The following is an 18,557-nucleotide window of genomic DNA, read 5'->3' as shown; positions in this document are numbered from 1 at the left end:
CTATCGAAGTATTCTAATTCAAGAGCAGGAATGTTGCCTTTTGCAAACCTGTACACTTGGTGTGGAGTCTGGATCTGGTCATGGTATGGACGCTGCAAACTGGCTTTTGTTGCAATTCGTTTAATGGTTCTTCCTACACCATCACAGGGTCCTTTGCCATGAGATGTTGTAAATAAGTTCCACGCTGCTTCCATGCCAAAATCTTCCAAGTGCTGGCAAATGTTGAGAACATTTTTACAGTTCTTATATTGCCCTGCACACTTGTCAGAGAAGTAATAGATTTCTCGGGTGCCTCCCAAATTTGTTCTCCAAGAACCTCAAAAGATGCTTTTGAAAGAGATAAACAGCAACTGTGTCATGAATCATGCATTCGGATATTGCAACATATGAGACATGCTGAGAATTCCCATCTGTGTTTCGCCAATAGCAAACAAAAGAATGGCCTCAGAGTTGTTCCAATGGTGTGATTGTGCTTCATCTTGCATGACGAAAGTGAAGTTTTCTGCAAAATCACCAACAACTAGGAATTCATTTTCTTGAAGGAGTTGATCCCTCAGCTGTTGATAATATGCAGTCTGCATCTTTGCGATGAAAGCATGTCGACGAAGACGTTTGGATATGGCTTGTGAAAATCTCTGTGAACTGATCAACAGGTTCATTGATTGTCTGAAAGGTGGATCTGTCAGTTGTAGTCCACTTCCGATACATCACTGCATCCACCAGGCTATCTTGAAAGAGCATTTGTAGATGACTTTTGAAATCTTCAAGTGATGAACAATTTTCACACTTTCCTAAGTGGCAATCGACATGAGGTGGGGAACACATGAGATAAGATAAGCAATGCCAATAGTGATTCAAAGGCACTTCTGTACTGGCACTCAGTTGTGGAAGCTTGGAACAAATGAACATCAGCTTTACATTTTGGTGTGTTGTGCAGACAGACACAGCATGTGTACCGCTACTGCCTGCCAATATACACACTCCTTTGGTTTCAGCTCTGCAGATTTGGAGAAGCCAATCTTAATGTCAGGATGCTGTAATTTGAAGAAACAATAGGCCTCTGAAAGATTGCAGAGAACAAACTGTTTTTGTTGATGCTGCCTCTTTCCTGACTTTTTTTTTTATTGTAAACAGAAACAAAATCTTTCTTTCTGGCCATGAATTGACTTCTGTAACATCTTCCGTCTTGCAAAACAATTTTACCATTTGAGCAATCTCCTCTGTTTTGGATTTAGATCCGATAGGCATCTCTTCTCTTCCTGTAAAGCCTTGGCTGTCCTGTGGTAGGTAGCACCAAACTCAGCAGCATAGACCAAGTCCTCCGTATAGACCAAGACATTGGGACAGCTGTCAAAATATGAACTTGCTTACTTCTACTGATATTTGAATAGAAGAAGTCTTCCACTTCTGTTTGTGGGAAAACTTTCTCAGCTTTCTCTTCATTGCTTCTCTGACATTCTTTACCTTCTGATATGCATATACCTTTTCTGACAATTTCCTTCTCTTCAGTAGAGATTCTTGTATTGCCTCCAAGGCCTTGTTTATTTGTGAAATCTCCTTTACAGGTTGTTTGTCTTGAACAGCATGAGGGCTGGATTCTCTGGAACTAGACTCCTTGGGGTCACTTTGTGTTGAAGATGATGTTTGGTCTTGGTCAGGAGGACGACGGACTAGCAACTTCATACAAGGGTAACATAACTTCTGGCCATACACAAAGTTAAGCTTGTGGTGGTCCTTGATCTGCTTCTTTGTTAAGGTGCGACCTTTAGTCCGGCACATTCTGCATTGATGTCTTTAACGCCAAGAAAGTAATTGGAAGTACTTGCCATTTATGCAACAAATTGTCTTCAATATCAAATAAACTGCAAAACTGCAGCTTCAATTTAATAGGTGAGTATACTCGATTACAGCTAAATATTTTTGTTTAATTGTATTAGGTGTGTAATTGCTTCACTTAGAAGATTCACCTGACACTCTGCATTCAACATTGTGCTGTGCCTCAACCAACGGCAGGCACAAAATGAAACTTGCAGGAAATGTAGGGGGGGGGGGTACAAAATGGGTCAACTTTGAGCTGTCTCTCATGAACGGGATGTCACTCAGGCCTAAAACTTACACTGTAACCACTTCTCCCAAAGGCAAACATGCATGGATATTTTTATCCAAATCAAAGGAGGTCGAGGTTTTTGGTGATTGCTTTTGTGTTTAGCTGCATATAGTAACATAAGTTAATGTGAAACTGTATTTGTAGTTTGACTTGTGAACTGTACCATAGTGTGAATGACATCATGTACACTCTCCAATCATTTTTTTTTTGTATTTGTATAAGTTACCTAACATAATGAGATCCCTGGGTTTGAATTTTCACTACCAGTTCATCATTCAACGTTGTCATTTTATGCATTGAAAGTTGCTGAAGGCAAAGCTGCCCTTTCTTGTTTTTAAAAAGTCCAGTGTTTTTTGGACTTTCACGTTCTGAATGCTTTGTAGATAAATGGTGTTTCAATTTTGCAGGTTTAAGAGCGTCATTTGACAAAACTTGGGGCTTTGGGCATCTTTCGACCACAAATCTGATTCTCTCGAGCTGTTCTCTCAGTCATGCAGGCACATCACCACTTCACGTGTACATAACCACACTTGGAAACTCTCCCATAGAAAGCTGTTTCAGTTAATGGCAGCTTTCAAGGCGATGTTTGGTATTGCATCAGTGGGAGCTGATATAAATTCTAAACGCACGTATTAAAAGAAAACAGAATGGGGGGGGGGGGCAGGCAAATGCAGACTACATACATATGTTATATATAATGTAGTTAAAGCTGTTTGTTGTGTTGCTTAGTAATGCGTATTGTAGTCGTACAACGTGTGAGTGTGTAGAAATGGGTTTATGCAAGAACTGCTTAAACACATTTTGGGAGTTGTTTGCGGTCCACCTGGAGTTTACTTACAGACCACAGGTTGGGAATCACTGCTCTAGATCTACTTCAAAGAATTAGATGTTAGTAACAGAGGGCTGTAAAGATTTAAATTGGAGAATAGTTAGCTTGCCTGCTGTACTGACCTGCCTGTCTGGTCTAAACAAACTAAGCTGATTCTTATCTGTTAATTAAGAATGTCTGTCTGAAAGCCAATATACAATTTTCTTCCTATAAAGGGTTAAGAAGTTCGACACCTGGTGGATAGGAGGTACCATGACTCCCATGAAATGACTAAAACCGATTCAAACGTAGTTTGACCAATGAGTAACAATTTAACAGATTAAATTAGTTTTAGAATAATTTTAAGAACTAATCTTGCGGACGCAAATTTAAGAGTTGTTTAAGTATATTTTCCCAATAAAATTGAAATGTTCATTGTGTTTTTAATGAAGTTTAAAGTGAAAATTAGTCAACTTATTTTCCTTTAATTATTGTATAACGTGTTTAGCATGCTTGTTGGAGAATGAAACTGATATTTATATTCTTCTATGATCAATATAACTAAAGTTATATCAGAAAGTTTTGTTTTATAAATGTTACGAATCCTGTTTTATCTCTCTGGAGGAGGGATGTGGCTTGTGTTGGTGACACACATTGCTTGTATAAAAGTGAAACATCATTCAAATTCTTTAAGCCAGCGAAAGGACTGATTTCGGTTAGGGATTAGCTTCCTGTTTGGGCGCTATATTTAAAGCTAAATAAGGATGAACTGTTTATGTTGGACTCTTCTCTTCGACTCTTGAACTTGAATTTAGACTTGGACTCTCATCTCGCCATGAAGTAACCATGGAGCCTTCGCTTGTAATGGGGACCCATTCAAGCGTCGTACTTATCTTCGTCCTGAAAAAGGACTCACGACGTTACATCCTGCAACTTTCCGTGTTTCAAAGAAGACCAACTGCATTCTAACTTTGTTTTTCAAGAATAAATATTAAGTTTCAAAGACTAAGATTCAAGTAAAATCCTATTATTATTATTATTATTTATTTCTTAGCAGACGCCCTTATCCAGGGCGACTTACAATTGTTACAAGATATCACATTATACATTATTTCACATTATACAGATAACACATTATTTTTACATACAATTACCCATTTATACAGTTGGGTTTTTACTGGAGCAATCTATGTAAAGTACCTTGCTCAAGGGTACAACAGCAGTGTCCTCCACTGGGGATTGAACCCACAACCCTCCGGTCAAGTGTCCAGAGCTCTAACCACTACTCCACACTGCTGCTGTGTTTGAATAATAAATACCTACATGCAAACCAGAAGTAAAAACATGTAATACACGTAACATTTTGCTAAGATTAAAAAGACAAACCGTGCTTTGATGAACAATTGAAACAAGATAATACTTTAAACTGATGATATTGTGTGCATTTCAAAACAACAACCAAGAACATCAGAACCATTTAAACATTGATTGAGTTTATCTACAACTTAATACTAAAGGCAATTGAAACTGCTTCTGAACCGATCTTGAAGCAAAAACGTAATCTTCATTGAAACCAGCACAACAGACGCTGTTTAACACAGTCACTGTACGTAATGTGCCACGAATCCTACATGTATGTAACCATACTGAAGCTTGCTTGCTTGTGAAAAATGTTTGTTTAAATGTTTTATTCCTGCTTGTGTCTATACTTAAAATTCTGGTACCATGATTTCGAACTTTTGTTATTACTAAAGTAAGCATTTCTGATTGTATATTACCAACATAGAAAGGGGGGGGGGGGTCTATGATATTGATGTATTAATGTTTAATATTATATCTTTATAAATATTGTGACAAATTGGGGTAAGCTTGCTGCTTTCGGGACCTTTTTCCACACTCTTTCGTGTGTAAATTGAACTCTCACAACAACAGATGAGTTGAAACAGGGTGGTGCCTGTATATTTATTTGCATTAACAAAACAAAGTGTTAACTAAACTTTTATCAAGTTCTGAACTATCAAAAACTGGACGGCCAAGACATTTACCGGTATCCAAACCTAACAGTATCACAATACCTTTTCAGTTTTCAGGTCTCCCTCCCCACCCCTCACAATACTTTTAGTCTAATGAAAACAATTGATATTCAGGATTATTTAATTTAATAAAATTATTGCTGTTGCAGACATGGACATGCTTTCTGCTGTCTCCTAATTAAGATGCTGATATGTAACATGACACAGAAATGCCAGTCGTTGTGAGGGCTTGCTCTCCAGGCTCAGCCCATGTGAACACGGGTTATTGTTTGCTTTGTTCAAAAGCTGACTGCTTAGGCTCTGGGGATCAGTCACTTAGGAAACACAACAGCTGATACTACTTTTTTTTGTCTTTTCTTTTCCATTCAGGAGCTGTCAGGGTCGAAGAGAGCCGTGTCGTTAACAGTGCAGAGGTGATTCCTCACCTTTTAGAAGTAAAAGTTGAAGATTAAAGGAGGATTAAAGTGTACCAATTCTTCTTGCATCAGGTACATTGAATAACCCTAATATTTGCCTGAGTGTTATGATTTCATTAATTGATGAATACAACTGTAGATGGATATCGATTATGTTGTATTTGTAACAAGAAAATAGAATAGGTGCAGCTGTTTTTGCACATCTTGTAAGAGTTGTGGTTAATTAATCGCCATGTCAGTCTTTTTTAATTAATCAGTTTTCAACTAATCAGTTGGAGTTGTACAGTTTTTTTCTATATTTCTGCTAACCACTTTATATCACTGCAGTATTTTAATATAATGACTTGCTTGAAAAGTACTTTCATCAGAATAAAGGGAGGATGAAATCAAGTATTTACTGCATTCAGTATTCTTGTCAACATGTTCAAATAATGAGGTTAAGAGTCATGGGTTTACTCCATGCAAAGAAAGTTTTGAGATCAATCAGCTACCAGGAACTGGACGAGCATAGATGGGCCCGATGATCTTATAAAACTAAGTAGTTTTTCACAGTCCATTGTCGCAGTTAACTTCAGATCAAAAAGATGGTTTGTGGATGTTCAGTCTCTGAGACCAGAAGTACTTGTTTTGAAAGACAAAGTCAGCGTTTTCACTTTGCTGTGTCTGAAATTGAAGTGCTGTTACTGGTTTAGAGAGAAAATAATTTATTCTGTTAAGAAACAGTTCTAAACTGTTCTGACAATAAGTGAAAAAAAAAAAAACTAAACAAAAACTTTAGTCATTATGTAGATCTCAAAATAAGACACCCTGCCATCAGTTTTTGACTTATTTTATTGTTAATAATAAGCTACAGTAACTGCATTGCTGTGTGCCCAGTACTATAATTTACTTGCATAGAATGTTATCTTTCAAGCAGCCTCAGCATCTGTTTCCATTAACTTTATGCAGCACTTATAAGACACTAATAGTAGTGTCATAGTAGACATAGTTTATTGACAGAGAGCTTTATGCTACAGCTTAGATTCTGACACAATCTTGCAGTCTTTCTACTGCTATAATTGTCATACTTATTTTCATTTCAATCTACAGTACTCCCTTTTTCTAAGATGGCCCTTTATACTAAAGAACATGCAATAAGGTGGTATGGTCATGGCTCCCATTTGTCCCATAATGTCAATCCACTAGGCTCTCGCAATCTCTATGGTGCCGGCTGCAGAATTATAAAGGGAAGGCACTGTATTTAGAAGAGGCACATCACAAGATATAACATCTTGTAACTTCCATGTTGAAAAGGCAGTTTGTGTTCAATGTATATCTTCTCCAGGTGTATCTCTATATTTAAAACATTTCCTGAACAGCAGCTCACCAGCCCAAGGCAATGGGATATGATATAGAGCGCTTTGTTGGCTACGTCAATGACGGTCTTCTGTGCTGTATCTGTCGGGATGTGCTGGAGAATCCACTGCAGGCACTCTGCGAACATGCCTACTGCACCTCCTGCATCCATGGATGGTTGGTTCATCACCACAACTGCCCTGAAGACAGGCAGGCCCTTGATTTATCCATGCTGCGACCCTTATTCAGGTAAACCTGCACAGTGCAGCGAGTGGTTGTCAGTGTCATAACATCTCTAATTACTCACAGTAAAACGGGAGATTCAACAGCTCTGTCTATAAAAAAAAAACTACAATTATAATAAAGCATGTTGTGCATCGTTTGATGTAGAATATTCAACTTGCTTCTTTACTAAAATTAAAAAAATGCTTTCAGTTTATTGATGGAAGCCACATGAAGCTTTGTAATTCAGTAATTATTGTTAGATGGAGATGTTTTATTTACAAAATCTGAGACTACATATTTTTCATATAGTGTCAATGTAATTTGATACACGCAGGTACATGCGAAATGACTTGAATCGACTGCAGATCCAGTGCCGGAACAGAGAACATGGCTGTGAAATGGTGTGTTCTCTTGAATCCGTGGACAGACACGAGCGAGAGTGTGAATACAGCCGAATTCCCTGCACAAACGCTAGTAAGTAATAAAGGAACACAGTACAAATTACATAGTATGCCAACATATGTTGTGTCTGTGAATATGATACTGACAGCGGTATGTTACTAAACAGAACAGATGAGGTATTAAATACAATCTAGTGTATTCTTAATGGGCACTCAAAGGACCATCCTGAAGTGGCAGGTGTTGAATTTATAAACATGTGATTTAACATTGTGAATCTACTTGGGGGATTGAACATAGTGATTACTTTATACTGCTTGACAGCAGCCACTGGCAGCTAATCTACAATTAATATACTGGGTTACAGTAGCTAAACAACTTCAAAACAACCATATGTCACCTTTAGGCCCAAATCTCCCATATCCAACCATATCCCCCAACTGTTTTAGATTCTTGGGTGTTAGAACAAAAGAAAGTTTACAAACGAGAGGAGGCCACTCGGCCCATCTTGCTCGTTTGGTTGTTAGTAGCTTATTGATCCCAGAATCTCATCAAGCAGCTTCTTGAAGGATCCCAGGGTCTCGGCTTCAACAACATTACTGGGGAGTTGGTTCCAGACCCTCACAATTCCCTGTGTTATTTGTCTTGTACAAGCTGCCTTGAATAACTTTTAGTATGAAGACACTTTGTACAACTATGAGGACATCAGGCAACAGAAAACAATTAAGGAACTGTTTGCAGCTCTGAAGTGTACATGTGTAAGCCAGTGCATAAGGCAACTGTGCACTGAACAATGTAGCTAGGCAGTAGCTGGGGGATGATTTTAAAATAAGCAGTTATGCAGTTGCTTTGTGTCTGAAACATACTTTGTAGGAGTCTCATACCAGCAATACCATTAACCTCTATTTCATTTGTGCATGGAATAATGAACTATCTACTCTTAAAGTGATTTGTTGGAGCACAGACACAACCCTCTTCGACAATTCATCTACAAAGTAGATGAATTAAAAACTAAATCAGGGGTTCTCAAACTCGGTCCTAGGGACCCGCTGTGGCTGCTGGTTTTCATTCCAACCGAGCTTTCAATTACTTAACTATACCCTTAATTGAACTAGTTATTTGCTTAATTAGACATTTTTACTTGTTTTCAGCTCTTAAACAGTTGCAGTTCAAGTTACTTATCAAATGTTATAGCTAACTTGAAATATGCAACTGTTCAAGAGCTGAAAACAAGTAAAAAGGTCTAATTAAGCAAGTTATCAGTTCAATTAAGGGTCTAGTTAAGTAATTGAGAGCTCGGTTGGAATGAAAACCAGCAGACACAGGGGGTCCCCAGGACCGAGTTTGAGAAACCCTGATCTAAATAGCAACAGATCTGAATACAATATGTTTCTTCACTCTTCGGAATTTAAAGGTGCTATTGGAAAGTGGTTTGCGGTGGATCAGATTTAAGTTGTCAGTAGTATATGCATATGTTTAAATTAAATCCTTTGGTAAAGAAATCTGGGGTTTCAGAGTTATGTATAATTGAGTGGTATTAAGTATTTTGATCATAGCAGTGTAGCGTGACTTTTCTGCAATCATATGCATTAATTATCTCTTCACAATATTGTGGCAAGTTCAACAGAATAATCGAAGGATTTTTTTGGAAAAGCCAATCTGCAGTATTGTAGTGACTTAGGCTAGTTGTTTACAACTAAATTGTAAAAAAAAAAAAAAAAAAAAAAAGTGAAACCTTTTGTAAACTGTTCCTACCAGGTGGAGAATACATGTGTTACCGATGTGGTATGTATAAAATGGTTGTTTAATGCATGATTTTCATTAAACTCTTCTAACCAGTTGGCATATCAAACTTATTTTTGTATAAAAATGCATGATATTAAAGTTTTGGGAATGTGTGTGATATGCTTTGTTGTGTGATTTTAGTGAGTGTCTTTGTTGTATTAAATCTGAAACAAAAACACATTGGAAATGTGAAGAAACGCCAAGTTATCAGAAGTGCCCAGCCATTTAAAGAAGAAATATCAAAAACACAAGCCAAGTGTCAAGAAACCATTGGGGCAACCTTGCCCAGCACAAAGCAAATAGGCACAACTGTAAAACTGATGGGGGCCAAGGTTGCCCCAATTGTTTCTTGTAATGTGTATAAAAAACACAAGCTGATTTAGAAGAAACAATTGGGGCAACCTTTGGCCCCCATCGGATTTACAGTTGTGCCTATTTGCTTTGTGCTGGGCAAGGTTGCCCCAATTGTTTCTACTAACTTGGCTTGTGTTTTTTATGTGTTTTGATCCGCGTTTATTGTGCGTAAAAACAGGTACGCTGACGTGTTTCGACATCTTGTCTTGATCAAAGCATATTGAAAGCAGGATTCATTATATCTATTAAATGCATCCGGTACTGATTGTCATTTAGCACCTCACCTGATTACTAGAAATAGTAATCTAGAAATCAATGCATTCAATTCAGATTCCAGATACTTAACAATCTGTCGTATACTGTAGCGGCGGCGTATCTGGTGCGCAGCAGGAAAAAATGGAGACGGCACAGGATGCAGTTTAAAGCAGTGAAAACTGCTACTTAGCGTTTGGAACAGCAGGCAAATGGACGCTCTCTTATTAAATGGTTTAGCACAGATAGACAGCTCCAGGATACACAGCTACATGAAAACCACAACAGGACCCCAAGCTGCATGCAGCTCTCTCTCTGGGGCTCTGGCGGTGCGGGGCTGTCTCTGCTAGCGCAGGACAGTCTCTTTCAGGCAGCGGGAGGTACTCTTTCGCTGACGTCACTGCGCTGTCTCTCACTGGTGGCGGTGCGGCATGCTCTCACTGGCAGTGTGGGGCAGTTTCTCTTGGGCAGTGCGGGACCCTCTCTCCCAGGCGGCACAGGAAACACTCTCTCAGATGGCAGTTGTGGAGCAGAGCTCTCTGTTGGAAACTGCGACGCGGGGTTCTTTCTCAGGCATTAGCGCTGGGCTCTCTGGTGATGCTGGGCTCTCTCTCTGGGGCTCTTGCACTGGCAGCATAGGACTCTCCCTCCTTGGCTGCACGAGGTACGCTCACTCCAGCGGTGCGGGACTCTCTGGCAGCGGCTGCGATCCCTCCGGCAGTGACTCGACGACCACCTGGATGACCTCATCCCACTCCCTCTCTGAGCACTGCGGCTTCTCCTGGCACAACACCCCCAGCTGTGCTCTCTCCCACTCGTCGGGTGTGGGGCTCTCTGATTCGCTGGGTGGTAGAAAGACAAATAGCAAAGAAAGATCTGCTAAATTTAAAGGCGTATCTCCCTGCCTGCGCTTTTGGTCTCCATTTTGTCATGTAGTGTTTTTAAACTAGTAATTTAAAAGGCATTGGGGTTTCAGAGGAGTGCTGGAGACGGGCTGTATTGGTTTTATTTCTGGGTTTTTTCTTTGTTTGTGAGCCCCATCTCTGTGCTGGTATTGAGCCGCACTGCCCTTTAGTTTTAAATTGTAATTCTGTGTTTAGTTATTGTTTTAATTAATGGGCAGTGCAAACCGCTTGCCGTGACTGTATATTCTAGATCTGCCCTGTTTGTTAAGTATAGTTTACCACCTGTATTTAACAAAACGATGTTCATTGCCTGACATAATAGTGTGGTCTAGTTTATATTTTCCTTCTGGTGTTCTGCCTGGCTGATCCCACCCTGATCAGAAAGAATGAGTGCCCCTCCCGGGTGCTACATATGTTCAGCAGCAATTTGTCACGTAAATTTAAAGTGATTTATTTATTTATTTATATTTATTTATTTTTTTAATATAAGTTTGCAATATAAACCCTGTGTGGGAATCGAACCCAAGACATGCTTTGGATGCAGCTTGCAGTGTGGACACCTTAGCTTTCATGCCACAGTTTGTCCTTCCATTTCACAACATTTGCAAGTAGTATAGCAGTAAAGTTACAGTTTTTAACATTTACAAGATTTTGTAAATTATTATGTATTATCCCGATTGTATTGAAAGCTTTCATCTAATTTTGCAAACTCATAATAAGCTTGATCTGTTCATTTAGTATATTGTAACTTAATCATGTTTAGGAAGTAGTACTCATGCCAAACCCGGACACATTTCTCAGTCAGCCTTGGTCTATCAAAACTGCAGATAATGTAATACAGTTTAACACAATTAAGCAAGTTGCTGATTCCCAGTCCTTACATAAAATATGCCTTTACCGTTAACAGAACTTATGCTACATTTATTATTTTACTGAACTAATATGAAATCACGCAAACATCATCACTTATAACACATTTAAAAGCACAATAATTGCAAATAGCATCCATCTACCTGTAATTGTAGGCAACTTGAAAACTGAACAGGAATCGTTATGCACACGTGCCTTACATATTGTTCACGCTGTGCTCCTTTTTGCACAGCATAGTCCTTTAGTACAGTCTCCTTATCTTAACCGTTTAGCTATCACTCGCTGAAGCTGATTTTACAAGAAATCTACAGATTCTAGTTACTGACGCTTCGTAGAACAAAAGTTATTTTTTATCCCCGTACAAAATTATGATGCTCTTATACCAAATATGTCATATACATTGTTTTAATTGAGTCTATTTAACAAAAGATATTAGATGTTTATATACGAACAACATAGAAATACTGTATATAATTCATATTAGTACTGTATTTTGTAGTGACTGCAGCCTCTCACTTGGATTGTTTACATCACGTGGACATGTTCGTTGTCTTCAGCATTCTTCAAATGCTGGGGACAAAGTAGAATGTACAGATCATTACTAAACTGTACGTTTTTCTAAATAAGATAGTGGAAATCGTTTAAGGAACTAATGTATGTCAAAGAAAATATTATAGTTAGGTTGGTGTTTCTTATGTGTTTCACTTAAAAACCGGACATCAGGGCGTCTGGGCTTGTTAATTCCTGCCACCCGGACACAGATATCAATTCCCGGACTGTCCGGGTCAAACTCGGACTGGTGGCAACTCTAACTCAGGGAGACGGTGTGCAATTCTCAAATGCTCTGCAACCCCGGTAAACAACAACACACATTCTCCCCATTCACTGGTGGCGTGACCCATCCCGTTCCCCTTACAATACATGTAACATATATAAAAGACAGACAAGACAAACTGAACAGACTGCAAGTCCTGCAACAAAGCAATTGTCAAGGTCGTTACAATATATTTTTAAATTCGAAAGTAAAAATATATGAAAGCATGATGACCTTTATGTACAAAAATCTTCAGTAATAAACAATTGAACAAGAACTGTAGAATATTTATTTTCATTTCATACAGTATTAAATGTCATTGTTTATATGATGGTGATAAATAAATATCAAGATAAGTAAATAAATACATAAATGTTTATGTATTCATTTATTTCAATATTTATATTAATTTATTTATTTATGTTTTAGTTTTACCAAATATATAGGTTATCCTTCAGCATAGCTAATTCTCAGAGATTGTTCCTTTTTTGTCCAGCGGGGACCACAAATAGAAATGTTCACAGGAAACCAAATATTTTCAAAGCTCCATTTCAAATTTTCTGAATGAGGGTGATGAAGGTGGATGATGGCCCGAAAAATCTCAGATATAACAGCTGGAGAATTCTCAGCTGGCTGTCTTCATCTTTCAAAATACAGTACACAACACACTTGCAAACTGAAGGTTGTAGGTTCAAATCCCACGTATACCATAAAGAAAGATTTTTTTGCAGACAAATATTCAATTTTAAAACAGAAATAAACAATTTAATATAAATGATATAGACGTCACAATAAGTGCATTCCCTGGTATATTTCCATGGTGACTTAAGTTAATTGTCATTAAAATCGAATGTCCTGTACTATACATATGCGTGGATAAAAGTGACGGGGGTCTGCAAAAATCTGTAAAAAATGTCGGGGAGAAAAAGGAGGAGGAGGAGGAAATCGACATTTTCACCTTCCTTTGGCATTACTGTATGACAGGGATTTACTTTTTTTTTTTTTTTTTTTGCTACATTTCACATAAGCGTGTTGGGAACAACTAATTAAATGTGGAATGGTGCTTTTGGCTGATTTACTTTTGCCGTGTCAGTACCCTGAAAACACGTAAACTATCCGTGCTTTATTGATAGTCACTGGTAGTTCTCGCACTTCGCTGTAACTTTGCGTGAGGAGCTACTGTTCCTCTCGATAAAGCATACAGCAGGAGTTATCTCAATAAGTTGCTGTTTATGAGAATTTTTTTTTTTTTCAGTTTAAAAAGAATAGACAATTAGTTTAACTACAGTAGCTTCTTCCAGTTTGTCAAGGAATTGGATTCTGCTGTGAATAATCTGCTTCAGAAATACCTCTCTGTATTTCTGAAGTCTGTTTCAGTTCTTTCCTGAGAGTTTTTGCAGTGCAGTAGTATCTATAGAAACGTGCAATTATGCAAACTGCATCCAACTGTGCAAGCACAATGTCGGTCTGTTCAGTAGTAGTTGGGTCTGACTTGGTATATGCAAGGAAATTGTAAGTGCACTGCAAGTTGTGAGGCACCAAAACTACAGATAGCTGCCCATCTCGCTGGTTCTCAGCTTCTTTATGGACTGTTTTCTACCTACCGCATATGATTGTGTTTATTATGTTTGAAATGTGTGTGTCAATTGTGTCTTGCAAGATTTAAAACGAGATTACAATCAGGATGGAGGCTTGTTAGCAGGATTTCAAGCTGTATTACAGTTAAGATACAGAGGATTTAAAACAGAATTGTGGCGAAAAGTACAAAAATGCCTACACACAAAAACCTCAGAAGAATGTGCCCGTGACCGTAGGGATTTCGTTGTGAAAGACAGCAAAGGAAAGGTGCAACTTAAATGTGCAAGTACTGTCAAGTTACTACTATACATATTTTGACAGAAAAAAAAAAAAAGCTCAAGCATTTTGGAAAGTAACCGAAAACACTAACTTCATACAGTATAGCAAAAACTAATGCCCCGAAAAAAAAGATTTACATAAAACTCAAATAGCTAAAAATAAGCACCGAAAAATACAATTAATAAAACCCGAAAAACAGAAACCCTAATTATAATGTACGTTGTTATTGTCTTTTAGTTATCGATAATAATTGAAAGTTTTAAACGACAATAACTGCATTTTCATGGTGGTCGATGTTGGCACGAGTGATGTTATCAACGTGATGCATCTTTACTTATTAGCTTTCCTACTGTTTTGTACATTGGAAATAGGGGGAACATCCAACAGGGAGTGCTGTTTATCAGTGAATGTAAGTATTTTTGTTTTTCGAGACAAACATCCTGCAGTTGTAGTATACTCATTGAATAGTGGGTATCGCACTATTTATTTTTTTGTCTCACCGTGTATCCGCAGGTTGCCCGATGCAGGTTGAGCGTCGAAACCTGGAGGCACACCTGGCCATCTGTGAGTACCGTAGTAGGGAGTGTCCTAATGGCTGTGGCTACACCATTCTCAATGCTGACGACACTCATCACAACTGTGTAGCAGAGCTGAGGACAGAGCTGGAACTGCTCAGGTATGCAGGGGGATGATCAGGAAGGGATTTAAATAAAGCACTTGCAGAGTTTCCCCTCAGCCCACCACAGGACACTTGAAATGCCTCTGATTGAAATGCAGAACAGCACAGAAGCAACAGCAAAATCAACTCTATATATTGTAAGCCTAAAAGGTATGTCTTTCTTCTGATAGTTTATACTTCCATACAGGAAGTCGTGGATTACAGTGAAAGCTGTAGTGCCAATATATTGTAGGGACTCCATGCAGACAGGTCAATATTCAACAATTTCAGGATATCAACGAATGCATTCTTGCGGCCACAAGACAATTTATCAAAACAATTATATTTCCAAGTTATTTTAATCTTTGAATTAAAGATTTTAAAAAATGTGTTATGATAATGTGCACACACACGACCTTTCAAACTCAAAAACATTCACAAGCCGGGCTCCCGAGTGGCACATCCAGTAAAAGCACTCGCTAGAGTGCAGGATGCGCTCTATAGCCTGGACGTCGCGAGTTCGAGTCCAGGCTATTCCACAGCCGACCATGGACGGGAGCTCCCAGGGGGCGGCGCTCAATTGGCTGAGCGTCGTCCGGGGGGAGGGAGGGTTAGGTCGGCCAGGGTGTCCTCGGCTCACCGCGCACCAGTGACCCCTGTAGTCTGGCCAGGCGCCTGCGGGCTTGCCTGTAAGCTGCGTTGTCCTCCGACGCTGTAGATCTGAGGCGGCTGCACGGTGAGTCTGCAGAGTGTAAAGAAGCGTGCGGCTGACGGCACACGCTTCGGAGGACAGCGTGTGTTCATCTTCGCCCATCCCGAGTCAGGGTGGTAGCGGTGAGCTGAGCCTGAAAATAATTGGGCATTTCAATTTGGGGAGAAAATAATAAAAATAAATAAATAATTGGCAACGACTAAATTAAGAAAAAAAAAAAAAAACATTCACAAGCCAAGACCAATTAGTTACACTGTCAGATTTGTCTTTGTTAACCAATACAGTACTTTTGGACTTTTCTTTTTTTAACCAAATAAGCTGAGATCAAGTGCTCTTTGTCTTGAATGGTAATTCATGTGTAATAAAACATTTGATGTATTGATGTTTCACTTTAATGGTGACTTCTGTTAATCAGCTAATCTTTTTACAGAGCCATCTTAACAATAAATCTGCTTTTAAAATGTTTCTTTCTGAACTTTGAAGCACTCCAAAATAATAATAGGCCATGGCCTCTTAAGGATTTTAAGTAAAAAGCCTTCACCATTATATGTTTGCAGAGTCTGTGAGTTTTAAACATGCTCAAAATCGGTAAATGGCTCTTTAGTGTTAACCAAAGTCTAAGTCCCTTTCAGCTGGTATAAAAAAGGCATACAAACTTTCAGGTCTGAGATGATATGTAAAGTTGAAGAAGTAAGGCATGAAATGGAATCCCGACTGGACTCGCAGAGGCGACACATGGTGCAGAAGGAAAGCCTGCTTAAAAATGAAATCGAGGAACTGAAGGCAAGCAAAAAACTGATCTGTTCACTTACATTCCCACATTACATTTTAGAGCAGTGTGTCAGACTTTTGATAAGGCACATTTTAAGTAAATACCCACTCAAATGAACATGTTTTTCCAAAGAAAGGAGTGGGAAATGTACTGAACCGGACATTTGTTTTTAAGAGGTGTGACCAATAAAAATCACTGCTACTTTAAACAAAAATAATTAACATGTATTTTTGTATACGTGTAAAGTAACTCCCTCTCCCATGTCTTGTCAAGCACGATTGTAAATAAGGGATGGTTTTGTGACACAGAGCCAGATGTCGCGGGTGATGTCAGATGTGCGCACCCTGCTGGCAGCAGAGCGGCTGCACAGGCAGGACCTGGAGCAGGCCGAGCTGGAGAAGAGGGAGCTCATGGAGTTGCTCAAGAGCCTGCAGCGAGATGGCCGTACTGCAGGCAACATTGCAGAGGGAAGCATCCGCAAAACCAGCGGCACCCGAACCCTTGCTCGCCTCGACAGCATCAAGAGGAAACCCAGAGAGGTCACAGTCATCTAAGCCTGGTAAAAAAAGCCTGCTTTCTCTCTTCCATAATTCGTTTTAAGGCACATCTTTTCAGACTGCATTGTACCTAAAACATTTAAAGTAATAAAAGGGCCATCATGTGTTTATAGGTTAATGTGGAAATTAACATTCATATGGGAATTTTGCTAATAACAGACCACTGTGTTCCTAAATGTGATAACTTGTGAAAACAACCTTAGACTTGATTTTATATCTAATGTACCTATTCAGATTTCACTACCTTGGTTTTTTGTGTACTACAAAAAAGGTAGTAATACAAGTATTACAGGTTCCTGTCACGCAATGTTATTTGGATCCTTTCATTATTTCAGTCTACACATTTGACTAACTGTGTTTTTGGCTAGATGAAAGATTGGTTACTGCTTACTAAGACTATGACATAGTAACACTGTTTTCTTACTCCATTTTTCCATGCAGTGTTTCAGAGGCCTTTACCAAGACGATTGGATTACACCTAGCCCATGGCATATTTAAGTACAAAGAAACTGGTGCTGGGATGATACACAATGATTTAGGCAACATGGTTTCTATGCAATTATACAGATCAGGTCCTCAAATCAGCTCTGAAAACTGCCATTCAACAATTGAAGAACCTTTATTGCATTAAGGAAGTGATATCACTGCCACTTGAGGACTAATGTAGAAACAAATACAACATATTTTATTATTATTTGGGGTCATTGAAATTGTTGTATTATTACCTTTTGAAGTTAGTCATGCACCCAAAAAACTACACAATTTTGACAAATAGTGTATGTTTCATTCCTTTTTTCTACACCAAATGACTAAGCAATACATATATATTGTATAAGTATAAACTATGATTCCCATACAATAGTAATTAGTTGTTTTTTGTTCTTTGTAAGGTAAAGAATGCAGCCAAACAATGTCTTGGTGCTTTGTTTTATAATTTTAGAAATGTCTTCCATCGTAGTCATAATTTGGTAAATGTCTATCTTTCTGAATACACAGTACATGTCTTTTAGATTTTTGTTCTATGTCATAATAATGTTGTACTGTATATGACTGTCACTAAAAATTTTGTACATAAGTGAATTTTGGATCAAGTTATTTTCAGATCAAGCAGTTCATCATCCCTAAGAATATTCCATTGAAAATGTGCACAAAGAAAAGTACTGTATAAATTGACAATAATTCTTCCAGTGTGACCATGCCATAACCATTGTTTTTCACAGTTATAATCACATTTGATATTTTAAAAAAAGTACTGTATGTTTTTCACAAAATTAAATATGTTGTGCAAGTGGTGAAAAAGAAATGTGATTTTTTTTGTATCAGTCACATTAAAGAAATCAGGAAACTACAATACTACAGCGTGCCTCCTAAACTTGAGATTTCCCATAGTTAATCTAATGAAAAAATGGACAGGGACACCTTTTTTTTTTTTTTTAAATTACCTATTGGTATACATGGATGTAATTTCCTGAGAATCTCTGTATTGCACCATCAATTACCATGCGCAGAAGATGTAATAATTTAGTAGAAACAGAATACTGTATACAATACATAATGAGAAGCAATGCTTCAGATCTAGTGGATCCCTTATTACCAATTGACTATTCTGTAATATATTTACAATATTTAAAATCGCCAAAAACCACTTGGCAACCAGAAGCTGCTACAGATCTACATTTTTTTTTCCCTTTTTTGCAA

The 18,557-nt window shown here is 38.3% G+C and overlaps 1 protein-coding gene across 8 annotated transcripts in view; it reads left to right on the top strand.

Moving 5' to 3' along the window:
• The window catches only part of LOC117399460 (RING finger protein 151-like), a 35,757-nt gene extending 17,823 nt beyond the window's left edge, over window positions 1-17,934 (top strand). For 3 of the 8 annotated variants that reach the window (XM_033998629.3, XM_033998630.3, XM_033998626.3), the window contains exons 2-8: window positions 5,318-5,436; window positions 6,723-6,948; window positions 7,259-7,398; window positions 14,674-14,836; window positions 16,193-16,313; window positions 16,611-16,861; window positions 17,301-17,934. In XM_033998629.3, the coding sequence (XP_033854520.3) occupies window positions 6,743-6,948; window positions 7,259-7,398; window positions 14,674-14,836; window positions 16,193-16,313; window positions 16,611-16,856 (876 nt within the window). In that variant the 5' untranslated portion in view covers window positions 5,318-5,436; window positions 6,723-6,742 and the 3' untranslated portion in view covers window positions 16,857-16,861; window positions 17,301-17,934. Of the gene's footprint in view, window positions 1-1,609; window positions 1,690-5,317; window positions 5,437-6,688; window positions 6,949-7,258; window positions 7,399-14,673; window positions 14,837-16,192; window positions 16,314-16,610; window positions 16,862-17,300 lie in introns of those variants that run through there. The other 5 variants (XM_033998635.3, XM_033998633.3, XM_059022460.1 and 2 more) reach the window with 4 other exon arrangements.
• The last annotated feature ends 623 nt before the right edge of the window (window positions 17,935-18,557 follow it).

The sequence above is a fragment of the Acipenser ruthenus genome, chromosome 4 (genome assembly GCF_902713425.1).
Source record: "Acipenser ruthenus chromosome 4, fAciRut3.2 maternal haplotype, whole genome shotgun sequence".
Classification (NCBI taxonomy): Eukaryota; Metazoa; Chordata; class Actinopteri; order Acipenseriformes; family Acipenseridae; genus Acipenser; species Acipenser ruthenus.
This window is presented reverse-complemented; position numbering and strand designations above follow the sequence as displayed.